This window comes from Microcaecilia unicolor, chromosome 1 (assembly GCF_901765095.1).
Source record: "Microcaecilia unicolor chromosome 1, aMicUni1.1, whole genome shotgun sequence".
Taxonomy (NCBI): Eukaryota; Metazoa; Chordata; class Amphibia; order Gymnophiona; family Siphonopidae; genus Microcaecilia; species Microcaecilia unicolor.
In genome coordinates, this window is record NC_044031.1 from 540,539,069 (window position 1) to 540,561,875 (window position 22,807).

The following is a 22,807-nucleotide window of genomic DNA, read 5'->3' on the forward strand; positions in this document are numbered from 1 at the left end:
TAAAATAAAAAAAATTTAAAAAAATGATTAGACATTTTTTAAATTCTATTACAGCAAACCAGTTGCTTTGAAAAGGTAATACAAATTAGTTCCTTCTCTTCGACTTTCAAAGAATGTTAGCAATGAGGAACATCCACAGGAACTTTTCCAGGCACCTCTGGAAACAAAATTTTCAAATGCCGCATGTATTATAACCAACATTTCTAGGATATAAAATTAAGCTGTTAAAAAATATATATAATATAGTACAGGCTATACAATCAACTCTAGAGTCTTTATTCAAAGTAAATGTTTTTCAACTAACTTTGCAACTTAAGTACTGGGAATGCCTGCAAGTAAACAATTCACATAGAATGCATCCCCCCATGTACAACACAGTTAGATATAAACTAAAGTTATCATTAAATGAGAAATCATTGACATTCTACCAATTTGAACTGGTCTGATTTAATTGATCAACAAACACTGAGTTGCAAAATAGCATAAAATCAGAAGTATTAATAAACAGCACTTAAGAGTCCCTTAAAAGGCAGTACAATTCTAGGTTTTAAATTTAACAATCAAGTAAATGGAATCAGAAAGAAGAGAGATCACACTACATGAAGAAAAAAAAAAAAAAAAAAAAAAAAAAAAAAAAAAAACTTACCAATACTAAAAAATGAAAACCTTTGACAGACTTGTAACAAAAAAGGGCCAAGTATCTAAATACTGCACTTAGCTACAGCCTGCAAAAATCTGAAAAAGTCAGTATAGTTCTGTAGAATCCTTATAGTAACTACATATACAGATGTACATGTTTTAACACCAATACAGTAAGTTACAATTCCTCAGCATGCATTTTTCCTTGTACTTAGAGCAAGCTTAGCTTTATTTTGCGTGGGCCAACAGGTCTGTCATTAAGTTCTTGAATAGCGGCTAGTGCTTCACGAGCATTTTCCATGGCAATTGTAGCAACACCAGTTGCAAACCCACTTTCATTATACTGAATTGAAACAGAATCTGGTATCACCCGATAGCCATAGAAAAAATCCAAAATTTCATCCACTGTGGTGGTAAAAGGTATATTGATTAATTGAATTACTGCAGGACCTGTGGAATCACCATCGTCATCAAACCTCATCCTTCTTTCAGGATTACCTTCCATTCCATTGTTTCGGTTTGCGAACCTATTACCACTAAAATCCATACGAGGATGCTGACCTCTGAAATATTTTGGAGGGACTCTACCCTCTTCAGGACCATATCTAAAATCATCGGATGCCCTATACGACTGTACTGATGGTGCATGTGAACTGCCTGAATGCGAGTATCGATTCATATGATGCACATTGTCATTGGATTCTCCTGGAAAAGGATTTACACCAAATTCCTTTAGCTGTGCCTCAGATATTCGCTGCAATAAAACCTCTGTTCCTAAGAATCTCCGATGATTTAAATTTTCAGCATGTGCCACAAGTTCTTCAGAATGAAACATTACAAGTGCTTCGCCAAGGCCAACTTCATTTTCATCATTAAGTAAGTAAATATCATCATCATTAAGTGAAAATCCTACAAAGAACTTACGCACTTCTGATTTTGTCACATCAAAGGGAAAATTTCTTATATATATGTACAACCTTGGTTTTGATGAAGTATCTTGAAAACTGCTGCCTGGCCTATATTCATCAACATGTTTTCCTCTTTGAGCAGATTGATTCTCAATTAACTTCAACATTGATTTTCGACCAATAGGATAAATATAAACCATACGGTTCTTTAAAATCTGCTTGTGAAGACCCAAAGCAGTACGGTAATCCTTTTCATTCTTGAACTGAATGAAGCCATCCTTTGTTCTGTTATAGCTGTTATATAAAAACCTGATTTGATTGTCAGAAACATCTAAATTTTGAAAAAATGATTTTACATCTTTCTTCTCAACAATGTTAGACATATTTTTTATGTGTACATAAAAGTCTAGGTTGTGGGGTGAGCGAGATCGTGCTCTGCCATTCCGTTCCCGAGATGAAGATTGATCTCCATGTTGATCATCATCATGACCTACATCCTTCACTAAAAGATCACTATTCTCTTTCCACTGTTCTTTAGTTGCCTTTGAAATGTCAATAAACCTTGTACCTATGTACTGTTTATGACGCTTTAGTCCTTCTAAAGCATCCTTACGAGTAGTAAATTTAACCAAACTGTTACCATTTTTACGACCAAGGAAAGAACCACTACGGTGTTGTAAAAAGATAATTTCATCCACATGCAAGCCATGAAAAAATGTTCTCACCTCCTCTTCATCAGATGAATAAGGCAGTCCTTGCAAAAACAAGTAAAGGTCATCCGAGTCACGCAGCTGTGCTTCTCTACCACTTTGATTGTAGCAATTTGAAGAAATAGGGCCTGTTTTATTTATTCTTTTAAATGGTGCAACTACGTTTGAAAACTTCGCATCTCCAGTAGCACCAGAGACAGTGGATCCATAACCTCTTGTAACAGGTTTTGGTTCTCTTCCTCTATTTCGATTCATTTCTATGGTGCTCTGCATTTCTGACTTGCTACTAAGGTACAGCTGTATTCTTGATTGCTTGATAAACCCTTCTGAACGATTCATTGCACATCTGGCATCATCGTCTGTTGCAAATATTATATATGCTTCCCCAAACTCTCCACCAATTATATGCACACCTCCATCAGGAACTGTCAATCCCATAAAGAAATGGCGAATATCTGCAGAGCCTGCAGAAACGGGGAGCCCCTGCAAACGGATGACTACAGCCATGCTGAGATCAACCAATAGCAATCACCTGCAGACAAAAAGGTACACGTGACATCAAATCTTTAATACTCATCCATCTTAACATTTAACCTTTGCTTAAAAATTATGCCCATTATACCAAATTCTTTTGAGAAAAGATAGTAAATGTCTCAGATTGTCCTGTCTGCTTAAATAGCCTGCAGCTGACTTTACTGCATCAAAAGGCGTGAATCAATTTGTCGTTTCCTGGAATGAGGGCATAGCTATTGGCTATTTGCCAGTACAGAATAAAATCCATTTTAATGGGGCTTAGACATTACATATTGTTTTTTTATAATCCAAAATTATCTGCCTCAATAATTTCATTATTTAAAATAAAGCTAGCTACAAATGTTCACTAATGTAACTAAGAGAAAGAAAAAAAAGTTACTGTTTTTTTTTTGGGGGGGGGGGGAAGGGGGGAAATCAGTAATCATTTTCTTCTCCCATTCATAACGCCATGAGTAAAAACCATTATCTGATCATTTCTAGGTGATATTCTGCTTTATAAAGCTTACCTTGTATAGTGCGAAGACCTGCTAATCTTGTAAAACCAATTTAACTGTGAAAAGAAATTGAAACAAAATTAATGGTCAACGCCTACAACTGTTGGCCACTGCTTCAACAGACCATAAGCAGCAGTTTCCTGGCCGTCACTGCCTGCCTTTTCCTTGGCTTCGACAAAAGCGCCAGTAAAATGCAACAAAGCGAGTCCATCCTAATATCCTTAAGAATTTAACATTAAAAAAGTCTAAATTCAAAAGTAGACTTTTGTAACTTAACCAATTATGACAACCAAAGTCAATGGACACCTTATATCAAAAGTCTATCCAATCTTTTTTGCCTCCCATGAAAAATACTAAAATTAACTGCCCTATTTGTAGAGATTGCACAGAAGTCCATCAATTTAAATCTTTAGAAATATGCTGTATAATGTTTTAAGATGCAGTATGCCCACAGATTCACACAGTAGAGATGCAAAGCTTACGTTCAAAAATTCTTATCCCAACCAAAAAACAGCAGCTATAGTGGGTTTTCTTTTTTTTAAATGTTACAATAAAGTAAGTCTCATAGTCCTACACACCTGGCAAGTCTTGTTTTACAAACTCCTGTGTAGTTTCAACTGGAAGAAGCCATAAAAGATATAGTTACTCAAAGGCGAAAATTCCATCACTTAAAGAGGGGAAAATTATTACCCAATTCCACATACTTCGTTTACTCTAAAACTTATGTAGTCCAGAACTGTCTAGTGACAAGCCAAATTCAGCACGCCCCTTGCTTTAATAATACTTTATTATATGAATAAAACATGAGTACAAAACACCTAAAATTTGAAACTAAACTTGTGATTCTAAAGAAAAAACCTTGAGATTTTCTCCAGATTCCAATTACATTGCATCATCTTTTAGTTTATTAAAGAAAGCAGCTGTTCTAAGAACAGAACTCCTACTTCACATGACAAACAAAACCAGCCATATTAAATGTCAAATCTTAAAATTTTCCTACAATGTGGTTTATAAAGGACTGTTGCACAAGTGTCCAAAATGGTGACGATCAGTCTATTTGATAATCCTTGGATACACATCTAATTAAAAACTAGTTTCATGTGTGGTTGAAAGGATGCCAATATATAGCGAGCAATCAAAGCCACAATTCTTGGAGAGGACCTTGATCTTCAAAGCACATATCCCATTTTGCCAAAATGCTGTATTTGTAGTTTGAAGTAACGTCTACATTTTTCAATTTTGTACTTCATCTTACTTCAGTTTCTTAGGACTTTTTTTTGTTACACATGTTCTCAGATACTAGAAACTTCAAAACTTGCACATCCATGAACCTAAAATTTCAAACCAAAAAGCAAACCTAATTTTAAACATTAATCCAAATTAAAGCTGATTAAGAGTTCCTAACTAGAAATATTAAAAATTTGCCAATACACTAAACAAGTAAAAAGTATTCTCATCCAAATAACTTACACTTTTTCCATGCACTAAGTTATAAAACATACAATAATTACAGTGAAAAAACGTAAAATCCTCTGTTCATCAGCGATTAGATTCAAGCTGGGACGACCAACATTTTTCAAACACAATTAGACAATCTGAATGGGAAACTGAGAAATAAGCCTGTAACTTAGGAAATATTTACAATTATGTCCCAAGTCAATGGAAAAAAAAAAAATCACACTTACACAAGAAAAAATAAAGTGCATACAGTGAACAAACAAAACCCCCCCAAACCAGTTGCCTCAGCAGGTCAGAAGCTGACAGGTTCATTTCAATTACTACAGAAAATGTATGCACAACAGTTTCAGTAGATTTTTGCTCATTTTGAACACCAACCACAACAAACTACTGCTTCCTACAGTATGATGGGTCTGTGCTAGGACCGCTGCTTTTTAATATATTTATAAATGATTTAGAAATGGGAGTAACTAGCGAGGTAATTAAATTTGCTGATGACACAAAGTTATTCAAAGTCATTAACTTGCAACAGGATTGTGAAAAATTACAGAAGGACCTTATGAGACTGGGCAGCTAAATGGTAGATGACATTTGTGAGCAAACGCAAGGTGATGCATGTGGGAAAAAGAACCCGAATTATAGCTACATCATGCAAGGTTCCACGTTAGGAGTTACGGACCAAGAAAGGGATCTGGGTGTCGTCGTCGTCGATAATACACTGAAACCTTCTGCTCAGTGTGCTACTGCAGTTAGGAAAGCGAATAGAATGTGGGGTATTATTAGGAAAGGCATCTCAAGAAAGATATAGTAGAATTGGAAAAGGTGCAGTGAAGAGCGACTAAAATGACAGCGGGGATGGGACGACTTCCCTATGAAGAAAGACTAAGGAGACGAGGGCTTTTCAGCCTGGAGAAGAGACGGCTGAGGGGAGACACAATAGAGGTATTAAAATAATGAGTGGAGTGGAACAGGTGGATGTGAAGCATCTGTTCACGCTTTCCAAAAATACTACGACTAGGGGGCATGCGATGAAACTACAGTGTAGTAAATTTAAAACAAATCGGAAAAAATTCTTCTTCACCCAACGCATAATTAAACTCTGGAATTCGTTGCCGGAGAACGTGGTGAATGAAGGCGGTTTAGCTTAACAGAGTTTAAAAGGGGTTAGGCGGTTTCCTAAAGGACAAGTCCATAAATGGACTTCAGAAAAATCCACAATTCCAAGAACATGTATAGAATGTTTGTACGTTTGGGAAGCTCACCAGGTGCCCTTGGCCTGGATTGGCCGCTGTCGTGGACAGGATGCTGGGCTCGATGGACCTTTGGTCTTTTCCCAGTGTGGCATTACTTATGTCCTAATTAGATTAGAAGACCCATAACTTAGATTATCTGTAAGTTTACATACATGGGATACAGTGATACCAGATTTTATCCATCAGTGCAAATATTTTCATTAATGAAAAAAGAAAAAATAACTATGATTATACGATAATGTAGCACTTTTCAACATTGACCATGAAAGAAAAATAACCTCAGCTTTACAAGAACAAGGTCATGAAAGTTGGCTAAGTAACAAAGCCATGGTCCATCTTTCACTACCCAAATTCAGACCCGTTTGGCGAAGTCTAAAGAGGTATTAAAACGTTCCCAAGTTTCCATGCGAGATGAAAAATGTTAAGAGGATATGGAAGCTAGTTTTTAAATTAGGCGAATCTTCTCAGTGTTTGCACAATGACTTTCTTATCCATCATATACCTACACTACCAGGAAATAGTTTACACCAGTTTCTATTCTGCTACAAAATGTGCATCAATTTTAATAGAAAAGTTAGATCACCATTATATGCGAGGCCTTTTTCTCCTCTACAACTTTTTTTCACATTAGTCATTTTGATAGCTATGTTCCCGACAATTCCTGTTTCGTTTGATTTCTCACTCCATAGCCTTCTTCCATTCCTGTCCCTTGGCTTGTAACCCAAAATTGATCTTTCTTCCCTCCAAAACTTCATTTTCCAGCCTACCACCCCTATCTTTTATCCTATCTTCAGCTATCCTGCAAATCTTTTGCTTCTTCAAAAGTAACAGAGGCAGAGATGGTACCAAGAGGGAAAGCAACAATTGCAAACAGTGGTTAACACTGGAGGAGGACGAGGGGCAAGGAGAAAAGTGGTGGTACCAAGTTGTAAGAACAAGACAGGCAGTACTAATACAAAGTATAAAAGAGAAAAGCACCATCAGCTCAGCATATAAAGATAAAATGGCAATGGGTAGAAAAGTAAGCATTATGTATAGATGGGGGAAGCCACAACAATACCAAGCCATGGGAAAGAATAGTATCTAAAGTCAAAAGAAGCAGGGATGATGCAAAAGAACAGTAGCAGAAATACTGTATAAGAACAGCTGAATTGCCAGGTTGGGTGAAGAGCTATTTCCAAGCTGACAGTGTGAAGACAGAATGAACACTGTTCCTATTCTGAAAAAGAAAAAGCACCTTATTTGTCTGTCCTAATTAGATTGTAAGCTCTGTCGAGCAGGGACTGTCTCTTCTTATTCAAGTGTACAGCACTGCATACATCTAGTAGCGATATAGAAATAAGTAGTAGTACTGTTGGAGAGGGAACTACTCACCCCTCCCCAAGCCTACTTAAAGAAAAAGGGTTAAGAAGGGCAAAGATAAAATGAGGAGCTGGGTGCAATGTCACAGCAAGTAGAGGAGTAGCCTACTAGTAAAACCAGCAAGCCAAGAACTGAAGCAGCCGAGGTGCTAATACAGACTCCTAGAGCGATACCCACAGTAATCTTTACTCATAGATTTCTGTACAATTGCACAATTCAGAATTTGCACAGAATCGCCACCTCTTCTCCCATTTCTCGTCCTCCTTACAGCACAGATCAAGCAGCACAATAGGCCACCGTTCTCCTTTGCATTCCCAAGCTCAAATGAGCAGTCAGGAATAAGACAGCAAAGGAAGACTATGCAGATGTGCAACCCTTGACCACCACCTCCATGTGTCACAATCAGAGCAAGGAGGGAAGACTGACCAAGCTGGGTAAATGCTTGAAGGAGAAGCAGAGGGATTCTGGAGCATTCTCAGAGGTGTGTCTTGGGGATGGAAAGAAGGCAAGGTGGGAATACGTGTGTGGCAGGGAGGAGAAAGGAGGGGGAAATTAGGGGGTCTTGCTGGAGAGTTAGAGGGATAGAGAAGGGAGGGCAAAGAGAAAACATTTACTAACCTGTATTAATACGTTAATAGAGTGCCTGGGGGAAAGGCTTACATTAAATGCATAATTCAGATTTACATGCATGACAAAAGTCCCTAACCAACTTTCCCAGGTTATACTCCTGAGGGAATTTTGCACAAAAATATAAAATTCTGTTCAAAGATTTTGAAAATTCCACACATATTTTTAAAAATTCTGCAACTATCTGTATAGTATGTAATTTTCTTTTGTGTAGAAATCCCCCATCATAAGGTTTGACTCCTCCTAAATGCTTGCAACTCCCCACCCCCATCTTTTCCTTGGCTTAAACCAGTTTTTAAACGTTGTACTCAACACTTAAAAGGACATAGGTGAATACATAAATCCAAATCAAGTTACTCCTCCTGATTTGTTTTCAAGTTACTATAATACGGAGTTTTTAAATCACTATTACCAGTAATGTCAAATACTATGTATTTGAATTGCAAAAAGGCAAACAAGCCCTAGCTCACTTCTCATATGCACTCAAAACCCGATACAAAAACTGGTTGCTAGAGTCTCATAAGGTAAAATTATGTATAATCATACCTGATAATTTTCTTTCCATTAATCATAGCTGATCAATCCATAGACTGGTGGGTTGTGTCCATCTACCAGCAGGTGGAGATAGAGAGCAAACTTTTGCCTCCCTATATGTGGTCATGTGCTGCCGGAAACTCCTCAGTATGTCGATATCAAAGCTCCATCCGCAGGACTCAGCACTTAGAGAATTACACCCACGAAGGGACACTCTGCCCAGCTCACCACCGCCGAAACGGGGGAGGGGAATTAACCCAGCTCATCCCCACACAAGTGGGGGAGGGGAATCCGTCCAGCTCATCCCCGCGGAGCGGGGGAGGGACACCACACCCGCCGATGCGGGGGGATCTGGCTTATCCTGCAACCGCAACCGCGGGAGGAGCTGACTGACCCTAACACCGCCGAAGCGGGAGGGGTACAAAGCTGCCCTACAGCCGCACGAAGCGGGAGGGAGTGCCGGCAGAATTTATGTCTCAATCCAGCCCCGTAAAACGGAGGGGAGAGGAATGCAGCAGCTCACTGTAACACAAACTCGTCTCAACTCTTGAAGAATCCAAGTGAAAGAAGAACTTGAACACGAAGTCCTCCTGAAGTAACTGAAGGCTAAACTTGAACCTAAAATTCAACCAGAATATAAACAGTACAGATATCTGGGAGGGGCTATGGATTGATCAGCTATGATTAATGGAAAGAAAATTATCAGGTATGATTATACATAATTTTACCTTCCATATCATCAAGCTGATCAATCCATAGACTGGTGGGATGTACCGAAGCAGTACTCACCCAGGGCGGGACATAGAAATCCCTGACCTCAACACTGAAGCTCCAAACCGGGCCTCCGCCCGTGCAGCCACAGTCAAAAGGTAATGCTTGGAGAATGTATGAGCCGAAGCCCACGTTGCCGCCTTGCATATCTCTTCCAAGGAGACGGACCCGGCCTCTGCCATCGAGGCCGCCTGAGCTCTCGTGGAGTGAGCCTTCAGCTGGGGCGGCACCTTCCCCGCGGCCACATAAGCCGCTGCAATGGCTTCCTTGACCCATCTTGCCACTGTAGGCTTAGCAGCCTGCAGACCCTTACGAGGACCTGCAAACAGGACAAACAGATGATCCGATTTCCGGAAATCATTGGTCACTTCCAAGTATCTGATGATGACTCGTCTCACATCCAGATATTCAAGAGCGGAGTACTCCTCTGGGTAGTCCTCCCTACGAAAGGAAGGGAGACAGAGCTGCTGATTCACATGGAAGCGAGAACCAATCTAGGGCAGGAAGGCAGGCACTGTGCGAATAGTCACTCCTGCCTCAGTGAACTGTAGAAAAGGCTCTCGACATGAGAGTGCCTGGAGCTCCGAAACTCTTCTGACTGAAGTGATAGCCACCTAAAAGACTGCTTTCAACGTCAGGTCTTTCAGAGATGCCCTCGACAAGGGTTCCAAAGGCGGCTTCTGCAATGCTCTTAGCACGAGGTTGAGATTCCACGCAGGCACCACTGAGTGCAGAGGAGGGCGCAGGTGATTAACTCCCTTGAGAAAGCGCACCACATCTGGCTGCGAAGCCAGGGAAGCACCCTTCAGGCGGCCCCTGAAGCAAGCCAGAGCCGCTACCTGGACTTTAAAGGAACTGAGCGACAGGCCTTTCTCCAGACCTTCTTGCAGGAACGCCAACACTGAAGAAATTGGAGCAGTGAAGGGAGAAAGTGAGCCTGCTTCACACCATGCTGCAAAGATACGCCAAACCCTGGCGTAAGCAGTAGAAGTAGAGCGCTTCCTCGCTCTCAGCATAGTGGCGATGACCTTGTCTGAGAAGCCCTTCTTCCTCAGACGCTGCCGCTCAATAGCCAGGTCGTAAGACCAAAGAGAGAGGGATACTCCATCACCACGGGACCCTGATGTAACAGGCCCTGCTCCACTGACAGCCGCAGAGGATCGTCGACTGAGAGCCTGAACAAGTCCGCATACCAGGGACGTCTGGGCCAATCCGGACCCACCAGGATTACCCTGCCGGGATGCTTTGCCACCCGGTCTAGCACCCTGCCCAACATGGGCCAGGGCGGGAACACATAGAGGAGCTCTTGTGTCGGCCACTTTTGGAGAAGAGCATCTACTCCCAGGGATCGAGGGTCCCGTCCTCTTCTGAAAAAGCGCGGCACTTGGCCATTGGCCGATGACGCCATCAGATCTAGGCTCGGCTGGCCCCAGCGCTTCGTGAAGTCCAAGAACGCCTGAGCAGATAGTTGCCACTCTCCGGGCTCCAAGGTATGGCGACTGAGAAAGTCCGCCTTGACATTCATGACTCCGGCAATGTGGGCCGCTGAAAGCTGCTCCAGGTTCGCTTCCGCCCACTGGCAAAGACTCATAGCCTCCTGGCTAGAGGGGCGCTCTTGGTACCTCCCTGGCGGTTGATATAGGCCACAGCCGTGGCATTGTCCGACAGGACCCGTACAGGCTTCAACACCAGTACCGGGATGAACTCCAATAACACCAACCGAATGGCTCTGAGTTCCAGGAGGTTGATAGACCACTTGCCTCTGCAGGAGACTAGAGCCCCTGCGCTGTCCTTCCCAAGCAGTGGGCTCCCCAGCCCATCAAAGAGGCGTCTGTCGTGACGACAATCCACTCCGGGGTCACCAGAGACAATCCTGCAGACAACTTGTCTGTCTGCGTCCACCAGCTCAGCGCCTTGCGCACTGCTGGGTCCACGGGAAGGCGCACAGCATAATCCTCCGACATCGGAGTCCAGCGCAGCAGCAGAGATAGCTGTAGTGGTCTCATATGAGCCCTGGCCCAGGGCACTACTTCCATCGTGGCCGTCATAGAGCCCAACAGCTGCACGTAAATCCAAGCCCGAATAGGAGAGGCTACTAGGAACTAGTCCACCTGAGCCTGAAGCTTGACAATCCGATTGTCTGGCAGGAACACTCTGCCCACTTGGGTGTCGAATCGAACTCCCAGATACTCCAGGGACTGTCGGGCGCAGCTGGCTCTTCTCCCAGTTGATGATCCATCCCAGGGAGCTCAAAAGAGCAACTACCCGGTCCATAGCTTTGCCGCACTCTGCATAAGAGGGGACTCGGATCAACCAGTCGTCCAGATAAGGATGGACTTGTACTCCTGCCTTTAGCAGGAAGGCCGCTATGACCCCCATTACTTTGGAAAAGGTCCGCGGAGCAGTAGCCAACCCGAAAGGGAGGGCTCTGAACTGGAAGTGTCGTCTCAGGACTGTAAAACGCAGAAAGCGTTGGAGAGGAGGCCAGATGGGAATATGCAGGTACGCTTCCTTGATGTCCAAGGAAGCCAAGAACTCTCCTGCCTTCACTGCCGCTATAACAGAGCGGAGAGTCTCCATGCGAAAGTGCCTCACTTTCCAGGCCCGATTGACCCCTTTGAGGTCGAGGATAGGCCGGACAGAACCTCCTTTCTTTGGAACCACAAAGTAAATGGAGTAACGTCCCTTGCCAATCTGATTTTTTGGCACCGGAACGACCGCACCCAGGCGGATCAGGTTGTCCAAGGTCTGCTGCACTACCACAGCTTGACCGGAGACTTGCAGGGAGAGAGTACAAACCCGTCTCTTAAGGGTTGGCAGAACTCTAGCTTGTAGCCGTCTCTGATGACTTCCAGCACCCACGCGTCTGAAGTTATAGTGGTCCACTCGCCCAGCAACGAGGACAGCCGTCCTCCAATCTGCACTGGGGCGTGGACCAAGGCCCCGTCATTGGGTACGAGACCCTGGGGGAGGACCGGAGGGAGCACCTCCGGGACGGCGGTCTCTGCGACAGGAATGCTGCTTGGGGGAGAAATTCCTCTTGAAGGAAGAGGGGGCAGAGGAACCCGACTTGCCCGGGCGGTACCGATGGGCTTCCTGCAACCGTCCTCTGGAGGTATCGGGACGAGTACTAACCCGAGCCCTGACCTCTGGTAATTTCTTGCCCTTAGACGTGCCGAGATCGGTCACGATTTTGTCCAGCTCGACCCCAAAGAGCAGCTTGCCTTTAAAAGGCAATCTAGCCAGGCGGGATTTAGAGGCGTGGTCAGCAGACCAATGTTTCAGCCAAAGCCACCGCCGCGCAGAGACTGTCTGAGCCATGCCTTTAGCTGAGGCTCTCCAGACATCATACAGCAAGTCTGCCAAATAGGCTAAGCCCGATTCCAGGGCCGGCCAATCAGCCCTCAAGGAATGATCCGAGGGGGAAGCCCGCTGCACCATAGTCCGGCACGCCCTGGCCACATAGGAGCCGCAAACTGAGGCCTGCAAACTTAAAGCAGCTGCCTCAAAGGACGACCTTAAGGCCGCCTCCAATCTTCTGTCTTGGGCGTCCTTTAGGGCCGTGCCACCTTCCACCGGCAACGCCGTTTTCTTAGTCACCGCAGTGATTAAAGAATCCACGGTAGGCCACAGATAGGCCTCACGTTCACTCACAGCCAAAGGATAGAGGCGGGACATAGCCCTAGCCACTTTAAGGCTCGTTTCCGGGACATCCCATTGAGCCGTAATTAAGGTGTGCATGGCATCATGCACGTGGAAGGTTCTAGGCGGGCGCTTCGTCCCCAGCATAATGGCAGAGCCAACAGGGGCTGAGGGAGAGACGTCCTCCGGAGAGGAAATCTTCAAAGTGTCCATGGCCTGTAACAACAGGTTGGGCAAATCCTCTGGGCTAAAAAGCCGCGCTGCAGAGGGGTCATCCGCTCCATCCGAGCGGGGATCTATCTCCTCCAAGGAATCCGCAAAGGATCGTTGGGAGACCTCAGACACGCTGCCCTCATCTACATCGGAGGAGACAAAAGTCCTCCAAGGCCTGGAAATCAACCCGAGGGCGTTTACCTCTGGGAACCTCAACCTCTTTATCCGAACAGGGAGCAGGGGCAGCGTTTGCATGAGGAAAGCCTGATGCAGCAGCAAAACAAACTCGGGGGAGAAACCCCCCAGACTGTGCACTTCCGCAGCCTGGGCAACAGCCCTAGACGCACTCTCAACCGGCGCTCGCAATAGCGGGGGAGAGACATGCTGCGCATCCAAAATGGCGTCCGGCGCGAAACTCCGTGAAGGAGCCGCGCGGGAAGAACGGCGCTTAACTTAGCCGCTTTTGTGCCGTCGCCCAAATTAAGGGCGTTCATGGCATTAATGTCTCCAACCTCAAGGGCGGCCCCGAAGAAGCCGTCCGAGCCGCGTGGCCGGCCAAGATGGCGGAGGCGAGGAGCGGGGGATGGGCGTTTATGGCGGGAAAAAACCGCCACGCCGGAGGAACGACCGGGACATTCATCGGTCACTAAACTATCACCCATCAAGGGCGAATCAGGTTGTAAAACCCCCGCATCCCCTCTAGAAGCGCTCCAGCGATCCGGGGAGCGACCCTTTGCGCCCTCGCCCTCCGACGCCATTGCCACGAGGAGAAGAATCGGGGAACCCCCTGCCCGCTATAAAAAGGTAAAATTACCTGCTTGCCGCTCCAAGCTGTAACGAACTGGACAAACCCGTCTCATGTCCCAGTGAGTAGCTGCAATGAACGTTTAAAGAAACGCCGAATTAAACGCCTTTAAAGACGTTTAAAAAAAATTTTTTTTTTTTTTTAAACGGAGCCAGCGGGAGGGGGGAGAAAAGGAGGGACCTGGCACCACCAGGTTTGCACTTGCTCAAAAGAGCCCTCAACCCCAGGCCTCAACAAAACCTAAGGATTAGGCTTGGAGGCCTAGCCAGAGCTGCTGCTGTGTGTGACCACCACCTGCTGAGATAGAGAACATACAGAGGAGTTTCCGGCAGCACATGACCACATATAGGGAGGCAAAAGTTTGCTCTCTATCTCCACCTGCTGGTAGATGGACACAACCCACCAGTCTATGGATTGATCAGCTTGATGATATGGAAGAGACCAGTTCAGCTGAAATCAAGGCTGAGTACACTGTGATGTCACTGTGCATTTTTAAAGTTAGTAGTTACTAGCCATCTTCACTTCCTTCTTAGTTTACTTCAGAAAAATATTCTGTTCAATATATTACTCAACTTACTATGAAAATTCTACAAAAAGTGTTCAAAGTTCTGTGCACACTTTCAAATGTGTAAAATTTAAATCTGTTAAGCTTGAGAAGGCAGAAAGGGAATCATATTTCCAGCATAATCCACAACTTTTCGAACCCTTTATACTTTATCTCCCTTCCTCCCATGCAGTTCGATCCCCAGCTCTCTCTAATTCCATCTCCCCAGCCCCTTCTGCCCCTATTCTCTATCCTTACCTTTTAGCACACACATCACACTCTCCCCACCCCTTCCTTTTCAGTTGTCTGTCCAAGCTCTCTCACCCAACTGCCCATTTTTGGTAATACACAGTGAAGAAAAGTGGTTGCTCTACCTGTTCTACCACCCAGTGTGAGACATATGAGCCATGGGACAGGTCCCATGTGGCTCAAATTAGCAGTCAGGCCCATAGCAGCATCCCCATATGCAGGCACTCTACTACTCTTCTTTGCTATGTCATTGGTGCATATAGAAGATATGATGAGGAACCATGCCAGACCCACTACCTGTGCAAAACATGCTATTATTATTGGATAGTGCAGTTTAGAAATGTTTAATACTATGAAACAATCTTGGCTACTTTCAAAGAGGCATGCACTAGTTAAAAATATATATATACCAAATATACTCAAATATAAACCTATATGAATATAAACTGAGCTAAGTTACCCCTCTCCCCTCAAAAAAAAAAAGGGGAAAAAAAACAAATTTGAATATAACCAGAGGAATTTATATAAGTGCATGGTAACTCCCCCCACCCACCCCAATGACCAGAATTTCTTCCTCCATACCCCAACCAGTCCATAGTTAACAGCATTTTACTGACAGTGCCTACCTACCTACCTACCTTCCTTCGACTAACGCATTTAGTTATGCGCTGGGCCTGTGCAGGGCCTCAAGAGTCTCAGAGAGGGCACGAGCCACCACTCCTGGAACATGCCCAGATTAGACCCAACACAACTTACTTCGTCCAGGTCAACCAAAGGAAAGGAACTGTCAGTAAAATGCTGGTAATTTAGGGGTGGGGGGGGGGTGAAGGACAGACTCAAATATAAACTGCAACCCTCATTTTGGGCCTTTTTTTTTTGGCCCAAAAATCTTGGTTTATATTCAAGTAAATATGGTAATGTGAGAAAGGAGGTAGGGCTCCCTGAGGATACAGCTGGACCACCTGCTTCACTATGCTGAGTGGCTCATTAAAAGAGTCAAACCCCATATTCTTAACCAGTCTACCCCTACACATTCACTGCTTCATCCACCCTGTCTCCCAAAACTTATTCCCAGTTTACCTCCAACACACTCCCCTTACATCTCTGTATATTGTTTACCCCCTTCGCTTTCCCATGTGGCTATATGCTTAATTGATTTAGTCCTGATTAAGGCTAAATATGTTCTTGATACCATCCCATCCACTACTCCCAATCCCCTACTTCTCTACCAACCCTCTTACAGCCAGTCTTAACCCCTACCTGCCACCCTCTCCCATCAGATTTCACCATACTGAGCCCTCTAGGCCACTCTAGGGAGCGATACTCAAAAATACCACGAGCATAAATACGTGTGGTTAATGCCTGATTTGCACACACATTGTGCAGCAAATGCTCAGCGGGCTTGAGTGGAGGTGTTAATGTGTGTGGTAAAGATGGCCACAAATGTATTTAATATTAATAAGGTCAACAAGCATTCCTTCACAATGCAGAGATGGGAGAACTGTAATGCACAGAAGGATACGCAGAAAAGTTTTCACCAAGTCAGTGGCAACACTGAAAATGTAGAGATTATTTTTTGTGAAAGACGACAAAACTAGTAGTTCAATATGAAAAATTGACAAGCAGGCGGCGGCGGAACCCAGTTTAGAAGGCAGACGGGAAGTAAATGTGCGTGTCTCCAAACAAAACTGAAAGTAAAAGCACGCATCCGCACCTGTTCCTTTGCGCCTTGCAAAAATTCCGTGCGCTGTTTATAACACTCATATTTAGGGACTTTAGAAAACACACAGATATATGTCGACACTTCCATTTTTTGCCTGGGAACACAAACAGGAACAGCATTTACAGCAAAATCTTTGTGCGCATACGCCAGGAACGTCACCCCCCCACACACACACTTTAGGTTTAATAATTTAATTGTGCATAAAATTTGCATATTTGCTTCGAGCATGTCGATTTGCTATTTTTTCGCGTTACTGTACTGTTGCATTATTGGCCTATCTGTACGCTGCTTTGCGCATCAGCCCCCAAGAGGGTATTAGAATTTGTTAATCCCACTTCACCCACTCTGGAAGTTTACTGTCAGATCCGTATCCAACACCACAGTTCTGTACTATTCCAATGCCAAAACTCCCACACTATTCGGAGAGTCTCCTGAAACGGCGTCTCGGAGAGACACTTTAGAGCCAGAGCACCAAGTGGCTACAGGACCTTACAAAGTACAACCTTGCTATAAAATCACAGTCCTGCAATAAATATGTAGCTTGGTAATTTTAGGCTGCATTGTAGAGATACAGGTCAAAAAGTTGCTTAAAATAAAGTAAAGGTGATGGAGAAGAAAACGGCCGTTTTCCGGGCTCAATTATTAACTTCGAAAAGGCGTAGCCATCTAACGGACTGAAAACCTACAGGTTCAAAAGGATTAAATTAAAAAAAAACTGAAAAACCAGTTTAAAAACAAGATCTCCGAGAAAAAAAAAATAATTGAAACCTAGGAAGCTTAACATGCGAACCGATAGCCAAGCGGGAAACAAACTCCGCAATAACAGCCACCATAACAACTTCCTCGCCACGCGTACTACAGCAACGGCCAACAAGCTCATACAAGACAAAAAGAAGAGTTACATATAAAAACATGGACCAGCTTTCTGGTACCCTACACTACAGCGAATCGAGAGCCCCACGGCCTATGCCCGTCCCTAACTTTCCGCGCCACCACCGAGGCGCCAGTTTCACCTACGAAAAGGGAGTACCCACCCCAGCCTCTCTTCCTCCAAAAAGATATATGAATTTGGAATGAATAAAAATATCTATCGATAAACAAAAAAAAGGAAGAAAACCCCTACAAATAACCTCACATACTGTGTTTATAGATAATTCTCCTTTTCTCACATCCGCAGAAACCTGCATCAAAATGGCGACCAAGACTGGCCGAGCGGGGTGCGCTGCGCGGAAGTCAGTCAACGGCTCAACGTTAATACAGCGCATGCGCATTGCGCACCTGCTATTTCGCTTCGTTCACGCACTGTTATTTTAAGATTTCTATGGTGACCGTACTGCCAACCGTCAGGAGTAGAAGAGTGGCTGATGAAATAATACATTCTTCGGGTTTTTTGTCTAATGCATTTTGATTGACATTCACGTTCGCATCAACCATAGGCAGTGAAAGGAGACGGGCCACCACCACCATTGTTTTACATCTGTCAGGTAGATGGAAGGCCAAGGACAGCGCGGTGTTTGGCCTTACCAAGAAAAAAAGATATTCATCTATAAACGAAAATGGTGTTTGTAAAGTTGAAAACAATGCTGTTCTCTCTAAACGTTCCCCACTACTTAATTGGAGTTACCAGTGAGCACAAGCAGCTAGAGCACAACTCCCTAAGGGGCTTTTTACTAACAGGCATTAAGCCCTAACCCAGTGCTCCCAAACTGCAAAAAGCCTTTATGAGTTTTGCGGTAATTTGCCTGTTTGTATGCAGTCATCATACCTTTTTATTTTGGGGAGGGACGTGCCATGGGCATGGAAGCGTTATTCAGGTACTACATTCTGATTAGTGTGAGCTAACTGGACAACACAGACTTGATGCAGGAGCACTTAGCACCACCTAACTAAGAGGTGGTAAGTGCTCCCACATCAATTTTTAGCACGTCCCATGCACTAATAGAAAAAGCATGAGACCTTTAAAAAAAAAAACTGTAAAATATTGGGGCCTTAAATATGGGATTACATAGTAACATAATAGATGACGGCAGAAAAAGACCTGCACGGTCCATCCAGTCTGCCCAACAAGATAAACTCATATGTGCTACTTTTTGTGTATACCTTACCTTGATTTGTATCTGCCATTTTCAGGGCACACAGACCCTAGAAGTCTTGCCCAGCACTAGCCCTGCCTCCTAAACACCAGCCCCACCTCCCAATCTCGGCTAAGGATCTTGGAATCTCTCACCTATAGCCCTGTTCCTGCATTTGGCTTCTGATTCACCAGAAAAATTCTAATTGGGCTGTTGCCTAAATTGTACCAGAGTTTTTCAAGATTGTGACTCATTCACCTGAGCCTGCCCAAACTGACTGAGAAGTACTAGAAGCTCTGATGGTGGAACTCTTGAGCTCCAGAAGATCCATGAACATTTTTTTTGTTAATAGTCCCACAATCTTGTTTCACCTACCCATGCTCCTAACCACATTTGACAGTTTGTACCATTCCAAAATGTAACAGATACCTACCCTAGGGATGCAGCTATGGACCATATTAATATTTTTAAATAACTGGTCTCAGCTATACATCTCGTGCAGCATAGATACAACCCATGCAAAAAAGGATGGCTATGGGGCAAGGCGATGTGAAAGCCCTGGCTGAACTATCCCCTCATTATGCTGTTTATGGCCCCAGAGCGGGAAGTCCCACATTAAAACACGTTGAGCCTATATTTTAGCGTGTTTTAGTAAGTGCATCTCAACCCAGTCACTCAGGTTTTCAGGATATCCATAATGAATATGCATGAGATAGATTTGCATGCACTAACCCCTTGGTATGCAAATCTGTCTCATGCATATTCATTGTGGATATCCTGAAAACCTGGCACTGACTGGATGTTCCCCAAGGACTGGATTGAGAATCAGTGCTTTAAAGTACTCTGTAGATCCCATATAACATGTACATTGGGCCCAAGGATATTTGACCATATAAGTGAATCTGCATTATGTGAGGTCTACAGTATGGTTTATGATTTATTCAAACTTGCTAGACCACTCAAGCTGCTATGGAAGAGCAAAGCGGTATACAGGCTAATAAAATAGAAAACAGGAAAAGAACGCCATTAATGATAGGAAAGATAAACACTCTTACAAAAGAACAAGGAGAAAAACACAGAAAAGGAAGCCAAGGAGAAACACATAGGGAAAAGGAAAAGTAGAGGACCTCCAGTTGGTGAATTCCACTTAATTGGACACTTCAAATGCCTGCCTAAACAGCCAAACTTTCAGATCGGCTTTGAAAATCTTGAGGGAGGATTCTGTGCGGAAGGGGCAGGGAAGGTTGTTCCAAATGTGGGGAGATAGAAAAAGGCGCAACATCTAGTTGATTTATAATGGGTGAGCTTAGGACCAAGGAGACAAGCCGATGATCATCGAGAGAGCGGAGCACCTGTGCAAGGGAATAAGGAATAGTGAAACAAACAAGATAGTCTGGTAGGCCCAGCCTAAGGGCCTTAAAAGTTAAAAGGGTACTTTGTAAATTATTTGATACTCTACAGGTTTAAGCAATGGGGTGGAGTGATCAAAGCGACGAGCATGACAAGACAGATAGCGGTGTTTATTTTTTTTTTTTTTATGATGATTGGGACAGGCCAGCATAAACAATTTTGCAGTAATCGAGTTGTGATAAGAAAAGGGAAAGAATCAGTTCATGAAAAGTATTGTGGTTGAAAAAAAGATGAACAGCATACAGCTGATGAAAGAGGAAGAAAGAGGTCTTAGAAAATTGTGAAATTTCTAGCTGAAAAGAAAGAATCCGCAAACAAGCGGAGAACTCAAACGCCCCATGGGAGAACACAAGTATAGAAGAGAGTGGGATGTTTGACCACGGACAAACAAAACCTGGAGAGATTAATCTTAAAAATGCTTGTTTATTGATGAGAAAAGACTTGACACAACCGTTGTGTTTCGGCCGTTAGGCCTGCATCAGGAGTCTCGCTCATCAGAGTTGCCGTGTGGTGGGTTTCATGCTTCACGCTAACATTTTTATTGTCTACGAGCAAGTCACTTCGCAAAGGTCTTTTTAAAGACCCACTTTATAGATCTACACATCGTGCATTTCCTAACGCAAGCATCAGCTGTACTTCGGTATTTGAGACCCACCACACGGCAATTCCGCCGAGCGAGACTCCTGATGCAGGCCTAACGGCCGAAACACAACGGTTGTGTCGAGTCTTTTCTCATCAATAAACAAGCATTTTTAAGATTCATCTCTCCAGGTTTTGTTTGTCCGTGGTCAAACATCCCATTCTCTTCTATACTAGCTGAAAAGAAAGGGCAGAATCCCAGATGACCCCAAGATAGTGAAAATTTGTGACCAGGTTAACTTGGGTCCCAGTAAGGAGATAGGAGAAGTAGGTGGAGAAAGGGCACCAGTGAACCAACAGGCAATCATCTTGTCAGAATTAAGCACTAATCGGTGATCTTCCAACCATTTCACTACTGAGTTTAAACAGGTCTGCAACAGAGCAATGGAAGGGGGGGAAGGGTAGGTCGGGTAAAGAAGGATGATACCATCGGCATAAAGATATGCCGAGATACCTAAGGACTGAATAACGGCCATGAGAGGACAGTGTAATAAGTATTCTTCGAAGACAACCTCATATATGGGTGACACCACTGACAGAGCCTAATGCACTGGAAGCACCACCCCACAACTTTTTAGAAGCCTTTGAGTAGGCTCACTATGTATGCATGCCTGTTCTCAGCTACTGCTGTCACACGAGATTAGAGTTATGAATCTGGAGATAGTTGGCAACCCTACGTGAGACCTCCTCAGTGTAAAGCATGAGGAGAGATCTAGCGAAGCTTGAAGAATGGTCCAGAAAGGCAACTAAGATTTAATGCTAAAAGATGCAGGGTTATGCACTTGGGTTACAAAAATCCAAGGGAACAGTATAGTATAGGGGATGAAGAAGTACTGTGTACGAGAGAAGAGCGGGACTTGGGGGTGACCATATCTGATGATCTTAAGTTGGCCAAGCAGGTAGAAAAGGCGACGGTCAAAGCCAGAAGAATTCCTGGGTGCATAGGGAGAGGAATGGCCAGCAGGAAAAAAAGAGGTGATAGTGGCCTTTAATTTTTCCACTGAAGCTGGCGCCGACGAAAAAGTTTCTTTTGAATCTGACGTCGCTGCACGTTGCACGTTGTACGTGCAGGACGTCAGACTCAGAATTCTGAGTCTGACGTCCTGCACGTACAAAGTGCAGCGACGTCAGATTCAAAAGAAACTTTTTCGTCGGCGCCAGCTTCAGTGGAAAAATTAAAGGACCAAAGGCAGCCGGCAGTGGCAGGAGGACGCGGACCTCGGCTGGCGGGGGTTGGGGTCCCCCGCCAGCGAAGGTAGGCGAGCAACGGAGGGGGAGGGTTGGCAATGGCAGCGGCTGGGGGGAGGGGGATCGGCAATGGCGGCGGCGGCGGGGGGGGGGCTATAATGTGCCCCCTCACTCTGGCCCTGGCCCCCCCTACCGCCGCAGTTCAGATACGCCCCTGGGAGTCGGTCCAGAGGGCGGCAACAAAATTGGTCAGTGGTCTCCGTCATAAAGCGTATGGGGACAGACTTATAGATCTCAATATGTATACTCAGGAAGAAAGGCGGGAGAGAGGGAATGTGATAGAGATGCTTATATACCTCTGTGGTATTAATGTACAGGAGGTGATCCTTTTTCAAATAAAGGAAAACTCTGGAATGAGAGGGCATAGGATGAAGTTAAGAGGTTATTTATTTTATTGTTTATGGCCTTTGTACACTGCGTTATCTCAAGTTCGGGTTCAATGTGGCTTTCGTCAAACTTTTAAAGCAAATTACAATAAGAGAACAATAATGAAAATACAAAATAATAATAGGCAAAAACATTCAAGCTGTAAGATGATAGTAGTGTATCTCACTATCATTCGTCAAATTTAATTGATTTTGACAGGTCACATGCCCACTTCCAGGTTTCAGCCATTCATAAGTGAGGACATGCCTATGTCCCACCTTATTTGCACAGCCCCACCCCTTTTGCATTGCCCCACCCTAATCACCCTTTTTTGGCAATGTCTCAGAAAGTGATGCCCCACTCCCCTTTCTCAAGATGGCAGCCAGCACTCTATGCATCATGTCTCTTACTGTTTCCACTACTAGCCACCATTTTGGATGGAGTCATATGATGGGAAGTGACATTAAAAAGAGAACTAACACTGCCCCCTACCGCCTCAGCGGAATTTAGTCTCGCATGCGCACCTTAACCTTTTTTTCTCACAGGAAAGAAAATAGACATTATTCTTTTTCTTATAATTTTTTTTTTTTTTCAAAAGGATACCTT

General features: G+C 44.2%; 1 protein-coding gene across 3 annotated transcripts; it reads right to left on the bottom strand.

Annotated features, from left to right (window-relative positions):
- Positions 1–270: 270 nt before the first annotated feature.
- LOC115478873 (RNA-binding protein 12B-like) lies at positions 271–17,690 on the bottom strand. Of its 3 annotated transcripts, XM_030216521.1 has the most exons (4): positions 17,606–17,667; positions 3,864–3,902; positions 3,298–3,341; positions 271–2,789 (listed from the first exon to the last, which is right to left on the bottom strand). In XM_030216521.1, exon 4 carries the CDS (start codon positions 2,762–2,764, stop codon positions 851–853), a length of 1,914 nt encoding a protein of 637 aa, XP_030072381.1. In that variant the 5' UTR covers positions 2,765–2,789; positions 3,298–3,341; positions 3,864–3,902; positions 17,606–17,667; the 3' UTR covers positions 271–850. The 3 variants fall into 3 exon arrangements, with proteins under 3 accessions (XP_030072381.1, XP_030072373.1, XP_030072389.1); XM_030216513.1 differs by lacking the exon at positions 3,864–3,902 and having other exon boundaries at positions 17,606–17,690; XM_030216529.1 differs by lacking the exons at positions 3,298–3,341; positions 3,864–3,902 and having other exon boundaries at positions 17,606–17,681.
- Between the last annotated feature and the right edge of the window lie 5,117 nt (positions 17,691–22,807).

Coding starts and splice junctions, on each gene's coding strand:
- LOC115478873 (XM_030216513.1), bottom strand. CDS start 2,764: ATGGCTGTAGTCATCCGTTTGCAGGGGCTCCCCGTTTCTGCAGGCTCT.